This window comes from Sebastes umbrosus, chromosome 3 (genome assembly GCF_015220745.1).
Source record: "Sebastes umbrosus isolate fSebUmb1 chromosome 3, fSebUmb1.pri, whole genome shotgun sequence".
Taxonomy (NCBI): domain Eukaryota; kingdom Metazoa; phylum Chordata; class Actinopteri; order Perciformes; family Sebastidae; genus Sebastes; species Sebastes umbrosus.
The window spans coordinates 15938905-15955481 of NC_051271.1; the positions used below are offsets into that span (position 1 = coordinate 15938905).

A 16577-nucleotide genomic window follows, 5' to 3' on the forward strand; every position below is an offset into this window, starting at 1 on the left:
AATGATGTTATTTAAAGTGGGTGTTAATACAACAGGCTCTTGAGCTTCAGTGTTGTGTTTTTCATGGGGCTGTCTCTCAAGTGCAACTACCTTTGTTTACATTTTATTTATTACATCTACAAGTGCAATTACCTCTGTTTACATTACATATATTTTTTTCTATTTTATACTTCTAGTGTAACACTTCTATTTATATTTATTTATTACATCTACTTTACCTGTTTTATTTGCTTTATAACTGTGTGTGTGTTTTTACCTGTTATATGTTATTATCTGCCTCGTTTAGTCTTGTCAAGTATTTGTTTTAAAGCACTGACAACTGTGAATCTCGTTGTATTTAATACAATGACAATAAAGCTTTCTATTCTATTGTTTTCTATTCTGCAGTGACAGCAGGTGTATTATTCAGTGATTTAAACAGAGACTGACAACTTATTCTCACCTGTTTGTGCCTGAGAGGCAGAGCAGGTGAGAATAGAGCAGTAATGTGAGAAGTATTTAGATTATTTATTAATTTACAATTATTTATTAATATATTATTTATATAATTTATTACTATTAGGTAGTCATATTATTTCTTTATATTAATCTTGGCCCAGTGTTTTTTTTTGCCTCTTCCTGCACTGTATATTGTTCGTTTATTTTTTTTGTTTGTTATGTTGTATAGTCTTAAATTGTGCAAAACAAATAAACAGTATTTACTGAAATAAAAGTACTAATATCAAACTGTGAAAATAGTCCTGCATTCAAAACCTTACTTAAGTAAAAGTATGTAGCCTAAGTATTATCAGCAAAAATATGAATAGTACAAGTATTCATTGTGCATCTTCCCTGTCAGTGTTTTAATATTATATCAGAATCAGAATCGTATTTATTGCCAGGTGTAAGAGGTATACACTAGGAATTTGCTTTGGTTATGTTGGTGCAAGTCAAAACAGTATAATAACAGAAGAATATATAAACGCTAGAATAAAATAAGAATAAAAAATTTAAATTCTACTAATATACAATATACAAAATAAGTTATTAACAAAAATAAACATGATAAAAACAGATAGTGCAAACATTCCAGGAGTGCAAACAATCAAGTTTCTGATATCTGATGTTTCTGGATTAATATTACTGCTGCATTAATGTGTATGTTGCATTTTACTGTTGATGTTTAAGGTTGTGCTCATTTTAACTCCTTTATATACTGTTGGGTAGTTTAATCTACAGCAATACATCATGGTCTATAAGATCATCATATGTTTGTAGCGTCGCTGTCCTGTGAGAACCACGTATCTCTAAAAAGTCAACTTTTCATGGTGTCGACGTTTTTAAGGTTATTATGAAAGTGAAATTATGTTATTTAAAGTGAGTGTTAATACAACAGGCCCTTGAGCTTCAGTGTTGTGGTTTTCATGGTGCTGTCTGCAGTAACAGCAGGTGTATTATTCAGTGATTTAAACAGAGACTGACAACTTGTTCTCACCTGTTTGTCCCTGAGAGGCAGAGCAGGTGCAGCTGGGTGAGAACAGAGCAGTAGTGGAAGAGAAGTATTTATATTATTTATTAATTTATAATTATTTATTAATATATAATTTATATTATTTATTACTATTATGTAGTCATATTATTTCTTTATATTAATCTTGGCTCTAGGTGGAGGCTTCAGATTATTTTTGTTTGTTTGTTATGTTGTATAGTCTTAAATTGTGCAAAAACAGTATTTCACTGAAATAAAAGTAATAATATCACACTGTGAAAATACTCCACTACAAGTAAAAGTCCTGCATTCAAACCCTTACTTAAGTAAAAGTATGTAGCCTAAGTATTATCTGCAAAAATGGGAAAAGTAGAAGTATTCATTTTGCAGTAAAATCTTCCCTGTAAGTGTTTTCCTATTATATCTGATGTTTCTGGATTAATAGTACTGCTGCATTAATGTGTATGTTGCATTTTAGATAGATAGTAACTTTATTGATCCCGACGGAAATTTAATCATCAATCATCAATCATCAATTTACTTCTGATGTTTAAGGTTGTGCTAATTTTAACTCCTTTACATCCTGTTGGGTAGTTTAATCTACATGCGATGCATCATGGTCTATAAGATCATCATATGTTTATAGTTTTGCTGTCCTGTGAGAACCGTGAATCTCTAAAAAGTCAACTTTTCATGGTGTCAGAAAAACAGCCCTGTTTTCAGCTTTGTGACGATGCATTTTCCAGCTGATCCAAAAGGCTTTTTAAATAGTTTATTAAATGTGAATATTTGCTGATTTTCTGCATCAATTTAATCTGTAAATGTAATGTTAGACCTTGAGAAATTGGTCAAAATAAAAGATAAGAAAATAATTGTTAGACTAAACTGTAATGACCTTTAATACATTTCCTGGACAGTCCCGTGTGCCTGATTTAACCTCCATTATATGACAGGCTCATAATGAGAGCACACAGTGTTACATAATGTGTTGTTCAGTTATTGTGTCACTCTAAAAGGTAACAAACACTTTCATGTCTCATTATAAGCACAGCCGATGCAGACTGAACTCACAGAAGAGTTTTAAACTGAAAGCACAGACAGTGAAGAGTTTCTGTTTCTGCTTTAACACTTAAAGGATGTTGTTGAGCCTGAGAACAAACCGGGGTGGAGACAGATGATTATACATGACTAAGCAAACATGTCGCCCTGCTGCTACAATTCATGTTCAGTCATGTGGATTTTATTGATGTCGTTCCCTCCCCAATAAAAGAAAATTGTTGATGGTGGTGATAGTCAAAAGTTAAATTAAGAATAACAACACAGTGACAATTGTCAATCAGCTGCATGTTACTCTGAATATTTAAAGAAACAAACATATATGAGAAATGTGTTTGATTAATTCTCAGCATGGAAAAAAGCTGCCAAACTCGTATGATCAAATTCAGGAAAAGATTTCCAAAAGATGTTGTGAACACTTGCGTGTCTGTCCTGTGTTCATTTTGTAAGATAACTAATGTTTTTTTTACCGCTACGTATTTTATTATTGATCTTTTACAGGGAGAAGGACTTGACCGCAAAATGCATCATCAAGATGGAAGGGACCAAAACCTCCATCACCAACCTGAAGGTACTTTGTTCACACGGGCTGTAATTCAGACTGAATAAGATCCTAACATCTTGTAGCTGAAGTTATGTCTGTTTATATTTCGTGTTCTCCGCAGATCCCTGATGGCATCGCAGGTGAGTCGACGAGGGATCGAACCAAAACCTTTACATACGACTTCTCCTACGACTCCACGGACTGTAAGAGCTTCACATTCGTCTCCCAGGAAAAGGTAAATAACAGTCACAGCTCTTTTATTTTGGTGCAGATTTACCAAGATCTAAATAATATTAGATTAAAAAAAAAAAAAACAGGGCTCAGATGTACCACATTACACATCCTTTTTCATCACCGTAAGCATGATGGGAACTGTAGTGCCGAAACTCAAAACATTTTTATCCCAAATGGAAATCAAAAAAAGAAAAATTGGAGCGACAAAATTTACAATTTTCTTTTTGCATTCACAGTTTTGTTTACAGTGTAAACATGGTTCTTATATTACTGGACCACTCTACTCATATACTCATAGATATCTGTGCTGTGTTGAGAACCTATAAACACACTGCAAGAAATCTAAACATAGAACATACATAGTACTACGGATATACAGATTGATGCCATTACTAAGTAACCTATCTTATTCTGTAATAAAGCTGTAAGTAAAAGTGTGCAACAGCCTGAGTTTCAAAGGGTTTATATGGCTAATTTTACAATCCTGCTTTGCAAATTTTGGATGATTATTGGTACCAAAGGTTTGGATTTGGGGTCAGAGGGTGAAGGATTTATCAAACTCTTGATCTCGGTCAAAGCAGCTTGTTGCCAATAGACTGTGTGTGTGTGTGTGTGTGTGTGTGTGTGTGTGTGTGTGTGTATATATATATCAAGCTTGTCATGGGCTCTGACATATCTAATTACAGCTCTGCAACATCAATACTGAGTCATGTGAGTCTCAAAGCTGGAGTAAATGTTTTGCTATCTCATGCACCAGTTAACACGTCAAAAGAAGCCTTAAAGCTGCAGTAGGCAGAATATTTTTGGCATCATTGGGCAAAAATTCCGTAATAACCTTTCAGCATATTGTAATTTGAGTGTTCTGATAGATAACTAGACTTCTGCACCTCCTCATGGCTCTGTTTTCAGGCTTTAGAAAATCTAGCCTGTGACGGGAGACTTTGACCAATCACAGGTCATTTCATTGAGAGAGCGTCCCTATTGGCTGTGCTCCGGTCATGTGACTGGAACTTAGCGTTCCTTCACCAGATTTCACAATGGCGGCCGCGTCACAAACTTTCTCATTTTACAGCTAAACAGTACACTACAAGATGATTCTGAAAACATTTGAGGCGAGAAATAGGCATTAATGTAACATAATATTGATTCATAGTTGATCAGCGCTGCCTAGTTTGACCGTTTGGTCGGAGTTCGCAAGTGATTGACAGCCGGCTCTCATAGACGGCAGCTGGACAGCAGACCTCAGATCAGCTTTTACTGCTTGTTTTCCTCCGGTCTGTAAAATCTTGTACCGTAGATGCCATTCGGAGCACAGGAGTTGATTTGTGCTGATTTGATTTTTTAGATTATCTGTCTCATGCACTACAGTCAGGATATAGTGACCGTTTTATAAAAATAACTCTTTATATCATATTTGCTCAAAGTTACTGACTTCAGCTTTAAAGTTGTCTAAACTCTTATTTTCTTGTTTTATTTTCAGGTTTTCAAAGATCTGGGCTCGGACGTGCTGAAGGCAGCGTTTGAGGGCTACAATGCCTGCGTCTTCGCCTACGGTCAGACCGGCTCGGGGAAGTCCTACACCATGATGGGAAATCCAGTGAGACAAAACTCTGGACATATTTAACACTCACATTCGAGAAAGACTTTTAACAGTGAGACAAGATTCACAGAGTCCAAATTATCGATCTGTCTGCAGTTAATCTGCTGATTATTTTCTCGATAAATCATTACAGTGAGGCTCATTGATATGTTTTTAATGGAGCAGAGGAAGAAGATATATCAGGCTCTGATACACACAATAGTTGTTAGTAGATACATTCATCGTTGGTTTGGGTGTTTTCATGGGGACAATTAGAAATCGAATATCACTAGCCAGATTTTATTTCCTAAAAAGAAGGTCTAGATAGTGTTTCAAAGCCTTCACACTGCAAACACTTCTTGTATTTGTTTATTGTTGACTTGAAAGTAGTCAAATCTAAATATTTTGAGTCTAAACACACTAGAATCAGCCCATAGAATACCCCCCATGTCTACGTTTTTAATTGAAAAACTGAACCCCCCCACCTTTCCAAATTTCCAAAAGAAATAGAGGACATGACCTCAGTGTCGTCCGTGGTGGACTGCTGACAAGTTTGAAGTGTCAAAGGTCACGATCTGTTGTTAGAGAGACGAGGCTGACCCCAGACGGAGCCACGTCAAGTTTTTACTCATTTGATTGATCTTATCTGCTCTCGGCTGTGAGGTGGATCAACAGCTACTCTGTCAATAAACCTGCAGGCAGGCTGGTTCGTCTGAGATTACACAGGTATGCAGAGAAGTTAGTGGAGAGTAAATACACTTTATAGAACAATGTTAACAAGGAACTTTATAGGAGGGAGAAAATAGAAGACATGATGCAGAAAAACATAAATCAAAAGTTTGATCACGATACGATTTTATATCGATTCTTTGGACGACGATGAGATATTTGCTGATATCATAAAATCTGCCACGATTAATTTTTCAATTTGATTGAATTGAGGGGCCTGCGATCAATATGAAACGATATGATATGCCCATTTAACACAATCAGTTACATTTAATATCAACTCAGTAAAAGCAACTATGATATGACAATTTTATTACTGGGCTCTGTGGGAAGGAGAGACCGCTTGGACAGAAATGGTGACACAGACGTGCCATGGGGATTTCAAAATAAAGGTGTATCTTAAAGATGATGATATATATTGACGTTTTTCACTTTAAATCATTGATATTGAATTGATATGTCGATCCAGATCGAGGGATCGTTACACGTCTAAAAAACGTGGACACAAACTACAAAATATCAAGAAAATGTGACTCTGAAGATGCTTTTAAAAAAAACTGTTTATTAAAACATGTCTTTTAAAATGTTGTTTAACATTTTCCTGCTTCACATTTATGCAACATGTACGTGATCATTTTATGACAACATACATCATACACCTGTCGTTGCCATGGTAACCGCTGTAAAGAGCCATGTTGTGCATGCATGCGGAGGCTTTAGATGAGCATGATGAGTGTCAAAAGCAGCTTTCTATATTCAGATTTGATAGACGTTTTAATAAAAGTGATTAAAAATCACCATTGTTCTGTGTAAAACAACAATTGAAACAAACTGTGGTGATGGAAGATGTTAAAGGGAGTGAAGGATAAACAATATTTATGCTCCTCATGGTGGGAAACGAGGTCTAGGGAGACTTTGGAGATAGAAAATATGATGCTCAACTTGACCGATGTTTCCAAATCTCTCTGGCATTAACCATGTCTCTGGTTTTAAGCCTGTAGCTGTTATTTCTGTGTGTTTGATGTGGCAGGATCTCAATGAAGTCTAACTTTTTTTCTGTTGCTGTTATTGTTTTAGGGGGACGCAGGTCTGATCCCGAGGTTCTGTGAAGGTTTGTTCAGTCGTATCTCCGGGGCGACTAGATGGGATGAAGCTTCGTTTCGTACAGAAGTCAGGTGAGACCAGATTTAAACCTGCACTATTCACTGGGCGATAATTCAATATGATAATTCATCGTATTTCAATGGAATCATATCGTGATGAAATCGTATATCGAGATATCGTGATACACAACTACGTCGTCTAAATTGATAATAATAAGCACATACTAACTCAAATTTCTCAGGATGATCATTTCATTCTTACATTTTACAAGTTCTTAATTAAATTCACACAGTAGTGTACAAAAATAAGCTTGTGGATATAGGCTATTTATTTATGTAATTACCAGAAAACATGCTATATCGTGATATATATCATCATCAAGATATGAAATTACTAGGGCTGTCAAAGTTAACGCGATTATGCTAATTCGTTTTAACGCCACTACATATTTTATTTATGTATGTGTGTGTTTTTAAGAGCTGCTCTGAGGCAAATTCTTATCAAGAATTGAATTGTTGATGGTTTATACTCTCAGCTACCTGGAGATCTACAACGAGAGGGTGAGAGACCTGCTGAGGAGGAAATCCACTCAGACGTACAACCTGAGAGTCAGGGAGCACCCAAAGGACGGACCGTATGTAGAAGGTGAGAAGGCCAAAACAGTGCTGGAGAATTTTTCTAGTTTTAGTTTGCTTACTTATCTGCTTGAGTTTGGTTTTAAGTGTTATTTTATTAAGTTTTTATGTAGCCTGGTTTACTGTGTTTGTCGGGGATAATGAAGTGAAAATCTCAGAATGTGTGTTTTGTTTTTACAGGATGTTTAAATATATAAAAGTATTTAAAAATGGTATATTACGGTTTTGTAGTTAAGTAGGAATATTTAAGCTGTAGGCGAATATGTGCCCAGTTAACATGCTTTCTCAGCGTGTTGGTCACGTATGGACTCCCAGTAACCTGCCCCCTCCCTCCTGATCTCAGATCTGTCCAAACACCTGGTGCAGAACTACAGCGACGTGGAGGAGCTGATGGAGGCCGGTAACATCAACCGCACCACCGCCAGCACCGGCATGAACGACGTCAGCAGCCGCTCGCACGCCATCTTCACCATCAACTTCACACAGGTCAGAAACTATTTACCGTCTTCAGAAAGTAAATCATTTCTCCACGGAGGGTTTGTTTTGAATGAGTCACTAAAAATAGGTGCTTTAACTTTTTTGTAAAGTTTTCTGTGTTGAGACAATTTAACTCTGGTCTCATCACAGAACAGCATAAAGACAAAATAGAAAATGTTAGTGTCCAAGAAGAACAACAGTTACTTAACTTAATTAGTATTTCTCTAAAATATCTACAGTTTAAAAAAGTATATAAAAAGTCAGCATGTTATATTTAAACTAAGGCTCATTATTTTTGTTACTGATTTTAGAGTTAATATTATATATATTTTTACAGTCATAAATTCACAGGATTTTTACTGTAAGTAATGAGCCATGATTTTATTTTGAATCACACCTTCAATATTCAGCAAAACTCCACTCGCTCTCCCTCTCTGTCAGGCTAAGTTCGATGCATTGATGCCCAGTGAGACGCTCAGTAAGATCCACCTGGTCGATCTGGCTGGCAGCGAGCGAGCCGACGCCACCGGAGCGACGGGCGTCCGACTGAAAGAAGGAGGAAACATCAACAAGTCGCTGGTCACCCTGGGCAACGTCATCTCTGCTCTAGGTCAGAAACGGAAGATGATGATCTGAAATGTGTTTTAGTTCACGATGTTTGTTGAGTCGTTCCTGCTGACTGAAGGATCTGTTTCCTGTTTCTGTTCCAGCTGACATGACGCAGGACGGAGTGAACACCAACCTGAAGAAGAAGTCGGTGTTTGTTCCCTACAGAGACTCGGTGCTAACGTGGCTGCTGAAAGACAGCCTGGGCGGCAACTCCAAGACCATCATGATCGCCAGTGAGACGCAAACATGAAATTACGTACAGATGTTTAAGATCCCAAAAAGCAGAAGGATTTGACTAACCGTATTGTATTCTGTTTATTGCTTTTCTTCGCAGCTGTTTCCCCCGCAGATGTGAACTACGGTGAGACGCTCAGCACTCTGCGATACGCTAACCGAGCCAAGAACATCATCAACAAACCCACCATCAACGAGGACTGCAACGTCAGGCTGATCAGAGAACTGCGGGCTGAAATCGCCCGACTGAAAGCTCTGCTGGTTCAGGGCAACCAGGTAAACAAACACTGACCGATACAAAGAGACTGGAGGAGGTCTCACTCTGCTGCTGTTACAGGGTCTGTCTCTGCCAATCTTTTTATTATATTCTGTCTGTGACATGCTGCTATCTTGAACCGTCATGATTGTTATGATCATGATAAAGTTTCAGCATGAATGTCACTAAGAATACAACCCAGTCAGAGTGTTTCTGACCTTTTGTGTTTGTGTGTCAGATTGCTCTCCTGGATTCGCCCACTGCTCTGAGTATGGAGGAGAAACTGCACCAGAATGAAGCCAGAGTGAGTCTAATGTCTAACCAGACCCGATTTTTTTTGACGTTTTTTGTGAACTGGAAATGTGGCTTCGTATGTGTTGATCCCTGCTGAAGAGTTTAGCACCAGTTAATCCGAGGTTTCTGTTGAGTTTCTATTGGTTTATTTGTGTTTGCAGGTTCTGGAGCTGACTAAAGAGTGGACCAACAAATGGAACGAGACACAGAACATTCTTAAGGTAAGTTTGTTTGTCATCCATATTTTTCATGCTCACTGTGAGTCTGATTTTAGCATTTTGAAATCACCAACAGTCTCTGCTGATGTGTGCTTCTTTTTTTAATATGCAGTTTCACATTATTTGTATTATTAGGTTTTTAATTGGGTCTTCATTTGTCACGTAAAACATTTTCCCCATGCTTATTTTTTTTTTCGTGCACAAGTTTGAATGTTTTTCTGAAATTATAGTTGAAATTTTACAGTGTGGTCACATAAGTGTCCACATGTCCCGTCCCATGGAGAGCGAGTCTGCATGTTACATTAACGTAACCTGACACACCAGATGGTTTGTTACACAGGACCATCTGAGAAGCCGTTATTGGAAACTGTTTGGAAAAGGGCAGGCACTTTCAAAATAAATACTTGGCAGGTGATTGGATGAACCATCTGTCAATCAAACTCTTGCCGAAGCCAGTCGGGGGGGAAGAGCGAAAACATGTTTTCCATCGAGAAAAGCCTTCAGTGCCGTTCTTTGCTCTTCTTTCAATGAGTTCTGACATTACTGATGCTATTGCAGCATCTACACTAACCTTGTCAGGAGCCGCCATTGTTGTTTAGAACCAACAGTCCCCTCTCCGTGTCATCACGCTCACCTAAGCCACTCCCATAGCTGCCAGTAGCTCCTGACAGGAAGCTGACTGGTCCGTGCTCTAGCTGGCTGGACACAAACGCATTACTTGAAGCCTGATAAGATGGATTTTCTTGCGATTCTCACGTGATCTCATGACATTGCGAGAAGGTAACCATTAAGGCACATTTTTGCAAATCTTGGTTATTATTTTCACGAATTGCACATTTTTAATCAAAATTTTTGCTCATACTATCCTCTCAATTTTAAACACTGTACAGATCTTTTCATTTAAAACAGATTTTATTTTTATTGTAAATTTCTATTTTATATTTTTGATTCTTGACTTTTGCAGTACTTGTTTTTTTTCTTCTTTTCTCTTACTATGTTTATTGTGACCGTTATGCAGCAAAATACCAAAGCAAAGTGTTTGTATGTGAAAACTTATCTGGCAATAAACCTGTTTCTGATCTGTGATGTCTGCAGGAGGAGACTCTCGCTCTGAGGAAAGAGGGGATCGGTGTTGTGTTGGACTCTGAGCTGCCTCACCTCATCGGCATCGACGACGACCTCCTCAGTACCGGCATCATCCTGTACCATCTAAAGGTCAGAAATCATCTGGAGCACTTCACCTGGTGGACAGAGCCTAAATGATCTACATATGATATACAGTATATGACATTTTAACTGTTGTTTACCTGGTGAACACCAGTGTTGTGTCTCTTCTTATATCTGGATGGAAGAAAGTGTTCTTCTAGTCTTCAGGCTTCATCAGGATTTTTAAAAAAAGGAAATTGAAAGATGCTGACAACAAAACACAACCTGAAACGTTTCCACTTAACACTTCAGAGGGAAGAAAAAGATTGGAAGCAGGAGAGTACATTTAGTAATCACAGATTTCACATCCGAGACGGCCTCCAAAATGAATTTACCAGAGCAGAACGAAGTGTCCTGTAGTGAGTTGTGTCGTGTTTCCTTCTGTTTGCAACTGATTTCTAAACTTATTTGTTTTTTTCTTCTTCCACCTCAGGAGGGACGGACATACGTGGGCAGAGAGGACGCGTCCACAGAGCAGGACATCAGTGAGTTTGTCATATGAGCCTCGTCTTTATCAACAACCAGTGGGAAGAAACAGGTTACACCAACGGTGTTAACAAACAAGGAAAAGCTTTATTAAACAGCCTATTTCATTTCACTGGAAATGCATCACAGAAAGTAAAGATAATATAAGCAAATACACATTTATAAATACATGCCCATATACATACTTTTTATATACAAATAACATATTTGTACATCACGTAAAACTCATGTACCAGTAGTCATTATATAAATTCCAACAATGTTTTTCCCTTTCCCCAAAATATGTTTGCTCTCCGATGGAGAAACTCATGTAATAAAACTGACTCCTAAAAAAATTGGCAGTGAGCAGGATTCATGTCTCTCCTGTTTTATTTCTTCCTCCTACAGTCCTGCACGGTCTGGATCTGGAGAGTGAACACTGTATGTTTGAGAACCAGAACGGTAAAGTGACTCTGGTGCCGCTCGGCGGAGCTCAGTGTTCAGTTAATGGAGTTCAGGTGACGGAGCCGTCGCAGCTCAACCAAGGTGAGAGCCACAAAGACGTCTGAAGAGAAATTAAGAAACGTCTGACATCTCATCAGTTGTCATAATGTCACTTATTTAAAGCTGCACTTGCTGTGAAGCATGAGAACAACTTCAGAGGAGTCTGTCCTGTACAGTTTTTTAGTTTCTATTGTTTGTTGTGTTGTCTTCCAGGTGCCGTTATTCTGCTCGGCAGGACCAACATGTTTCGGTTCAACCATCCGAAGGAGGCAGCCAAGCTGAGGGAGAAACGAAAGGTAAGACATGATCTTCTGAAGGTGTCCTTTAGAGACCCCGGGGGTTAGGGCTCGGACACACCAACCCGACATCAAAGAACTAGCGGTGATGAAGGCCGACTGTTGCGTCGCCTCACGTCGCCTTTGTTTTGGTCAAAAAGTTGCACTCGAACACACCACAAAGACTACAGCTGACGGCTTGGTGCGTCAGGGCCTTTAGACCGAACCTGCCTTCAGGTGAGGCAGTGATGTTGTTGACCTTCTGACCTTTAACCTTTTCCCCCTCAGAGTGGCCTGCTCTCTACATTCAGCCTCTCTATGACAGATCTGTCCAAGTCCTGTGAAAGCCTGTCCACTGTGATGCTCTACAACCCCGGGTGAGTGTATGAATACTCAAATAATATATCAGCTGCATGTGATGATCAGCTCAGACCCTGCAGTGCATCTCCCCTCTGCATTAAAACCCTCCCAGGACTTCTCTACTTTTCAAGTTTATTTCATATATATAACACTTTAAAATGCAAACAGGTTTGCACCAGAGTGCTTCACACATATTTGCATTGTGCATATATGTGGAAATAGAATAATATTAAAATAGAAACAAGTTTAAACCCAGCCCAAGGAAGGGCATCCATATGTTCTAAGAATACTGATTTATTGAAATCTACTCCTTTCCTCGTCCTTTCACTAACAGGCCAAATCTTCCATCACATTTAAACAAAATCGAATTAACTGATTTCTGTGATTTTTACTGAGCGTATTCATGCTCCCCAGAGGATGAACCACCTCCATTTTAGACACTAAATGAGTTTTCCCCTAGTCACCTTCAGGTCAAACTGTCAGCTCTGAGATATCTAATTGCTGGATTGTTGAAATTCATTGTAAATATTAAAGGTCTCCAGAGAATGAACCCCCCATAGCTTTATTGCCACCATCAGGCCTTATTCATGATATTGAGCCTCTTGTTTACAGTGTAATCTGTCTAAACTGTCACTATATATGAGTTTATATGTGGATTATTTTACACAAATGTAAAGAGAGATTTGTTTGTCCAGAGCAGAACGTGTCCACTCTCTGCAAGCAGCTGTGTGTTTTGTTAGATTATTAAGAGCACAGTTTCCTGTCATCTGTACACACTTTATGTTGGTGAATTAACTGTATCAACCTGTCCTGTTGACAGTCTCTTCACTGAGAAGGGCCCCATCTTCCTCAGGTAGACTCAGCCGTCCACTTCCTGTCTAACTGTCCCGTTTTTGACACAAAGACATGTGTTGACTCGTCCAGTCTCTCAACCTGAACCCTCATTGTTTGTTTTGTATTATTATTTTGCACGCCACTTTGCTGCTTCTGTCTCCATTTTGACGTCTGAGAGTAGATAACGCATCGTTGCTTTTTCACATTGCCTGGCATTTCATTTGAAGCATCATTTTGTGCGTCGACTGCTGCTTTCATTTACTGCACTTTACTAGTTGTGGTGTCTAATGTTAGTGTGTGTTTGTGTGTGTGTGTGGTCTTTTTTTAACGAGAGTAAAAGAAGCTGATGAAAGTTTTTGTGTTTACAGGCTGGAGTTTGAGAGACAGCAGCGAGAAGAGCTGGAGAAACTGGAGCTGAAAAGGTACGACAGTCTCAAAAGTTACTGAAAGACTTGACCCTGCGCTCATACACAGGATGAGGGTTCAGTTGAATTCCATCACACCTGTATCCTGTATTGTATCTGGTAATCAAATCTGAATCCTTTCTAATCTAATTCTACAGTTTTTAAGTAACTCAAGTTATAAATAACCTTTTCTAAAACTCAAAATGAATTAAGATAATCACCTTTTGTCAGGTGATAGTTGGCAGCAGAAGATATGAAATGTTGAGTTCTGACACTTCATAATCAGAAAGGTGACACATTTTTACCAGACATCATCCTTTTACCCTAAGATACCAACATAAACCTGGTTTTGTCTTTTTTAGGGGGTACAGGGGGTCTTTAAGGGGAGATAGCAGGTCAACAGTCGATGTCACATAGAAGTGGTGTACATCATCTGAAAGCTGGGAACCTGAAGATTAATTTGAGATGCAGCTCAGCACTGAGGGTCAAGTAGATCTAGTCATAAATCAGGAATAAAAAAATTATCTAAATAAATAAATAAAAGTATGTAAAGGCATTATTGGGTTGATACCATTTGTTACACAGATTTGGTGCTGAATTTAAACATTTTTTACCACTCCAGAATTGATAAAAATGATCAATAATCCCTCCAAAACACCACATTAAGACACCAAGTCCTTGAGGAACACCATAGAAAAAGTCATGCTGTGATTTGGTTTCAAAAACTTTTAACATTTAGAGATTTCTGCAAGAATTGCATTTTTTGGCAATTAGATGGCGAGCACTTCTGTTGTGTAAACTGCTCAGAAACCCCCTTATTGTCAATCTACCTAGGACAGCCATCCATCCTCTGAATGCCCTAGGTCTGTAGTTTGTGGCTGTAAAGTTTCATGAGGCTGTGATTATCCTAGAGGTCACCACAGGTCATTTTGTACAGGGAGGTCAAGTTTAAAAAAATTGGTTTCACTACATTGAAATAGCTCCTATGGGGACTAACATCATCACACATGAATACAGTTGGGCTCATTGAATCCACAAGAGTCTCAGCTATACAGTGAGACCTAATTTGTGTAATTCAAGACTGTTTAGGGACCCCAGTATGCAGAAATATTCAACCACACCACTTTAGAATAGGCGAAAATAACAGATGTATACTGCATTCAAAAAACTGCGATGGTTTGGCCCATAGAACCCATTTTCATTCATAGTATGGCATGGTTGTTACCAATGGATTCATTAGGTTTTCTAGTCTCATATGATGCCAGTTTCTTCACTCTAGCTTTAAGAGCCCGCTACAGCCTCTTAAAGACAGAAATGTCGCCCTGATCCCTGGCGATCCCGTGGGTCTCAGAGGGTTATAAACTACAAAAATGCAATTCAGAAATACTTTTCAAACTCAAGTCATCATCAAGAAAACTATTTACCTGAGAGACTTTGTTGATGTTGTGGAAGATATGAGGAGCACAAATTTATATGTAAAAAAAATGCCCCACATTGTTTGTTGTTGTTGCTGTAGGAGGCTGATCAAGGAGATGGAGACAAAGCACCAGAGTGAGAAGGCAGAGTTGGAGCGCCTCCAGCAGGAGGTGGAGAGTCAGCGTAAGGAGTCTGAAGAGGTGCAGCAGCGGATTTTCCATCAGGAGGAGAGCCTCCGCCGACGCAGCCAGGACATCGAGAGCCGCCTGCGAGACTTCCTGGCCGAGAAGCAGCGCTTTGAGGAGGAGAGACGCTCAGAGATCCACGAGGAGGACCTCCAGCAGCAGAAACAGCAGCGGGAGGCCGAAGCAGAGGAGGGGCAAGACGAGGAGCAGCGGCGGCAGCAGGAGGCTGCAGAGCAAACCGAGATCTACCGCGAGCTGGAGAGGCTGAAGAGGGAGCGCGAGGAGCAGAAGATTCGTCTGGAGACTGAGCGGCGGCGGCTGGAGGAGCAGGAGCGGGAGCAGCTGAGCCTGGTGGGGAGGCTGGAGGAGCAGCTGAGAGAGAAACACGAGGCAGCCGCCACCCTGCTGACCCGGGAGGACGCCCGTCGCCTGGAGGAGGAACGGCGAGCCCTGGCTGAGATCAGAGAAGCACTCCTCCGTGCCAAAGAGACTGCAGAGCGGCCAGATGTGGAGGACGCCAGTGAGGAGGCGAGATCTGCCAAGGCACGATACACAGACTTCAAGGAGGCTCAGGTGAAGGAACTGGGCCAGCTGGAGGAGGGGCTCCGGCAGCAGAGGGAGCGCCTGGAGAAAGAGGTCGCCGCTGAGCGTAATACCCTGCTGCATCTCACCCACGGCCTCAAAGAACGAAACCAGCAGCTGAAGGAGACGCAGGAGAAAGGGGCGCAGGACGCTACAGCTGTCTGCCAGGAGGAGCAGCTGGTCAAACAGACGGAGCACAGACTGCAGTTTAAGGAGCGTCAGCTGGCCAGCGTGGCCGATGACCTCCTCCCTGCGCTGGCCGAGGAGAAGCAGAGAGCCACAGAGATGCTGGAGCGCAGCGGCGGAGGCAGCAATGGGAACTGCGACAGTCCGCCAGGACTCGACAACACGCTGTTCCAGGTGGAGAAGGAGCTGGAGGACAAAGAGGAGAAACTGAACCTCCACCTGCACAGTGCTCAGCAGCTCCAGCAGCTCCAGGAGACTTACGAGTTCACGGCCAACGTGGCGCGGCAGGAGGAGAAGGTGAGGAGGAAGGAGAAGGAGATCTTGGAGTCGAAGGAGAAGCAGCAGAGGGAGGCAATGGAGCAGGCGGTGGCCCGGCTGGAGAGGAGGCACTCGGCCCTGAGGCGCAGCGTCTCCCTGGAGCCCGACACCGAGGAGCAGAGACACAAGAGCTCGGTCATCAAGAACCTGAGGACCGGAGCTGACCTGGACCAGCAGAGGTCAGAGCCTTTAATATAACTTGTGTACAAATATACAATATACAGTATATTGTAACAGATAGTAACTAAGGCCCAGGACACACTGAGAGCGTCAGCAGCGCATGGTAACTACACTGAAAACATAGTGATAGAAACTTAAAATAACCATTGTCAAACAATAAAACCTCTGTGCATTAAAACAGGTCAAAGTAATGAATAATAGAATAAATAAATACGTTCAAATGAG

The 16577-nt window shown here is 40.3% G+C and overlaps 1 protein-coding gene across 7 annotated transcripts in view; it reads left to right on the forward strand.

Annotated features, from left to right (window-relative positions):
* Window positions 1–16577, forward strand: part of kif16ba (kinesin family member 16Ba) — a 30951-nt gene that overhangs the window by 657 nt on the left and 13717 nt on the right. For 5 of the 7 annotated variants that reach the window (XR_005206397.1, XM_037765723.1, XM_037765725.1 and 2 more), the window contains exons 2-20: window positions 3026–3095; window positions 3190–3303; window positions 4783–4899; window positions 6688–6785; window positions 7250–7359; window positions 7693–7835; window positions 8268–8436; window positions 8537–8668; window positions 8770–8945; window positions 9164–9229; window positions 9381–9440; window positions 10533–10652; window positions 11077–11128; window positions 11517–11654; window positions 11826–11908; window positions 12176–12264; window positions 13068–13100; window positions 13450–13503; window positions 15002–16351. Coding sequence is in view for 6 of the 7 variants with exons in the window: in XM_037765723.1 (XP_037621651.1) it covers window positions 3026–3095; window positions 3190–3303; window positions 4783–4899; window positions 6688–6785; window positions 7250–7359; window positions 7693–7835; window positions 8268–8436; window positions 8537–8668; window positions 8770–8945; window positions 9164–9229; window positions 9381–9440; window positions 10533–10652; window positions 11077–11128; window positions 11517–11654; window positions 11826–11908; window positions 12176–12264; window positions 13068–13100; window positions 13450–13503; window positions 15002–16351 (3174 nt within the window). In the remaining variant the exon portion in view is untranslated. The remainder of the gene's footprint in view (window positions 1–3025; window positions 3096–3189; window positions 3304–4782; window positions 4900–6687; window positions 6786–7249; window positions 7360–7692; window positions 7836–8267; window positions 8437–8536; window positions 8669–8769; window positions 8946–9163; window positions 9230–9380; window positions 9441–10532; window positions 10653–11076; window positions 11129–11516; window positions 11655–11825; window positions 11909–12175; window positions 12265–13067; window positions 13101–13449; window positions 13504–15001; window positions 16352–16577) is intronic. The other 2 variants (XM_037765724.1, XM_037765728.1) reach the window with 1 other exon arrangement.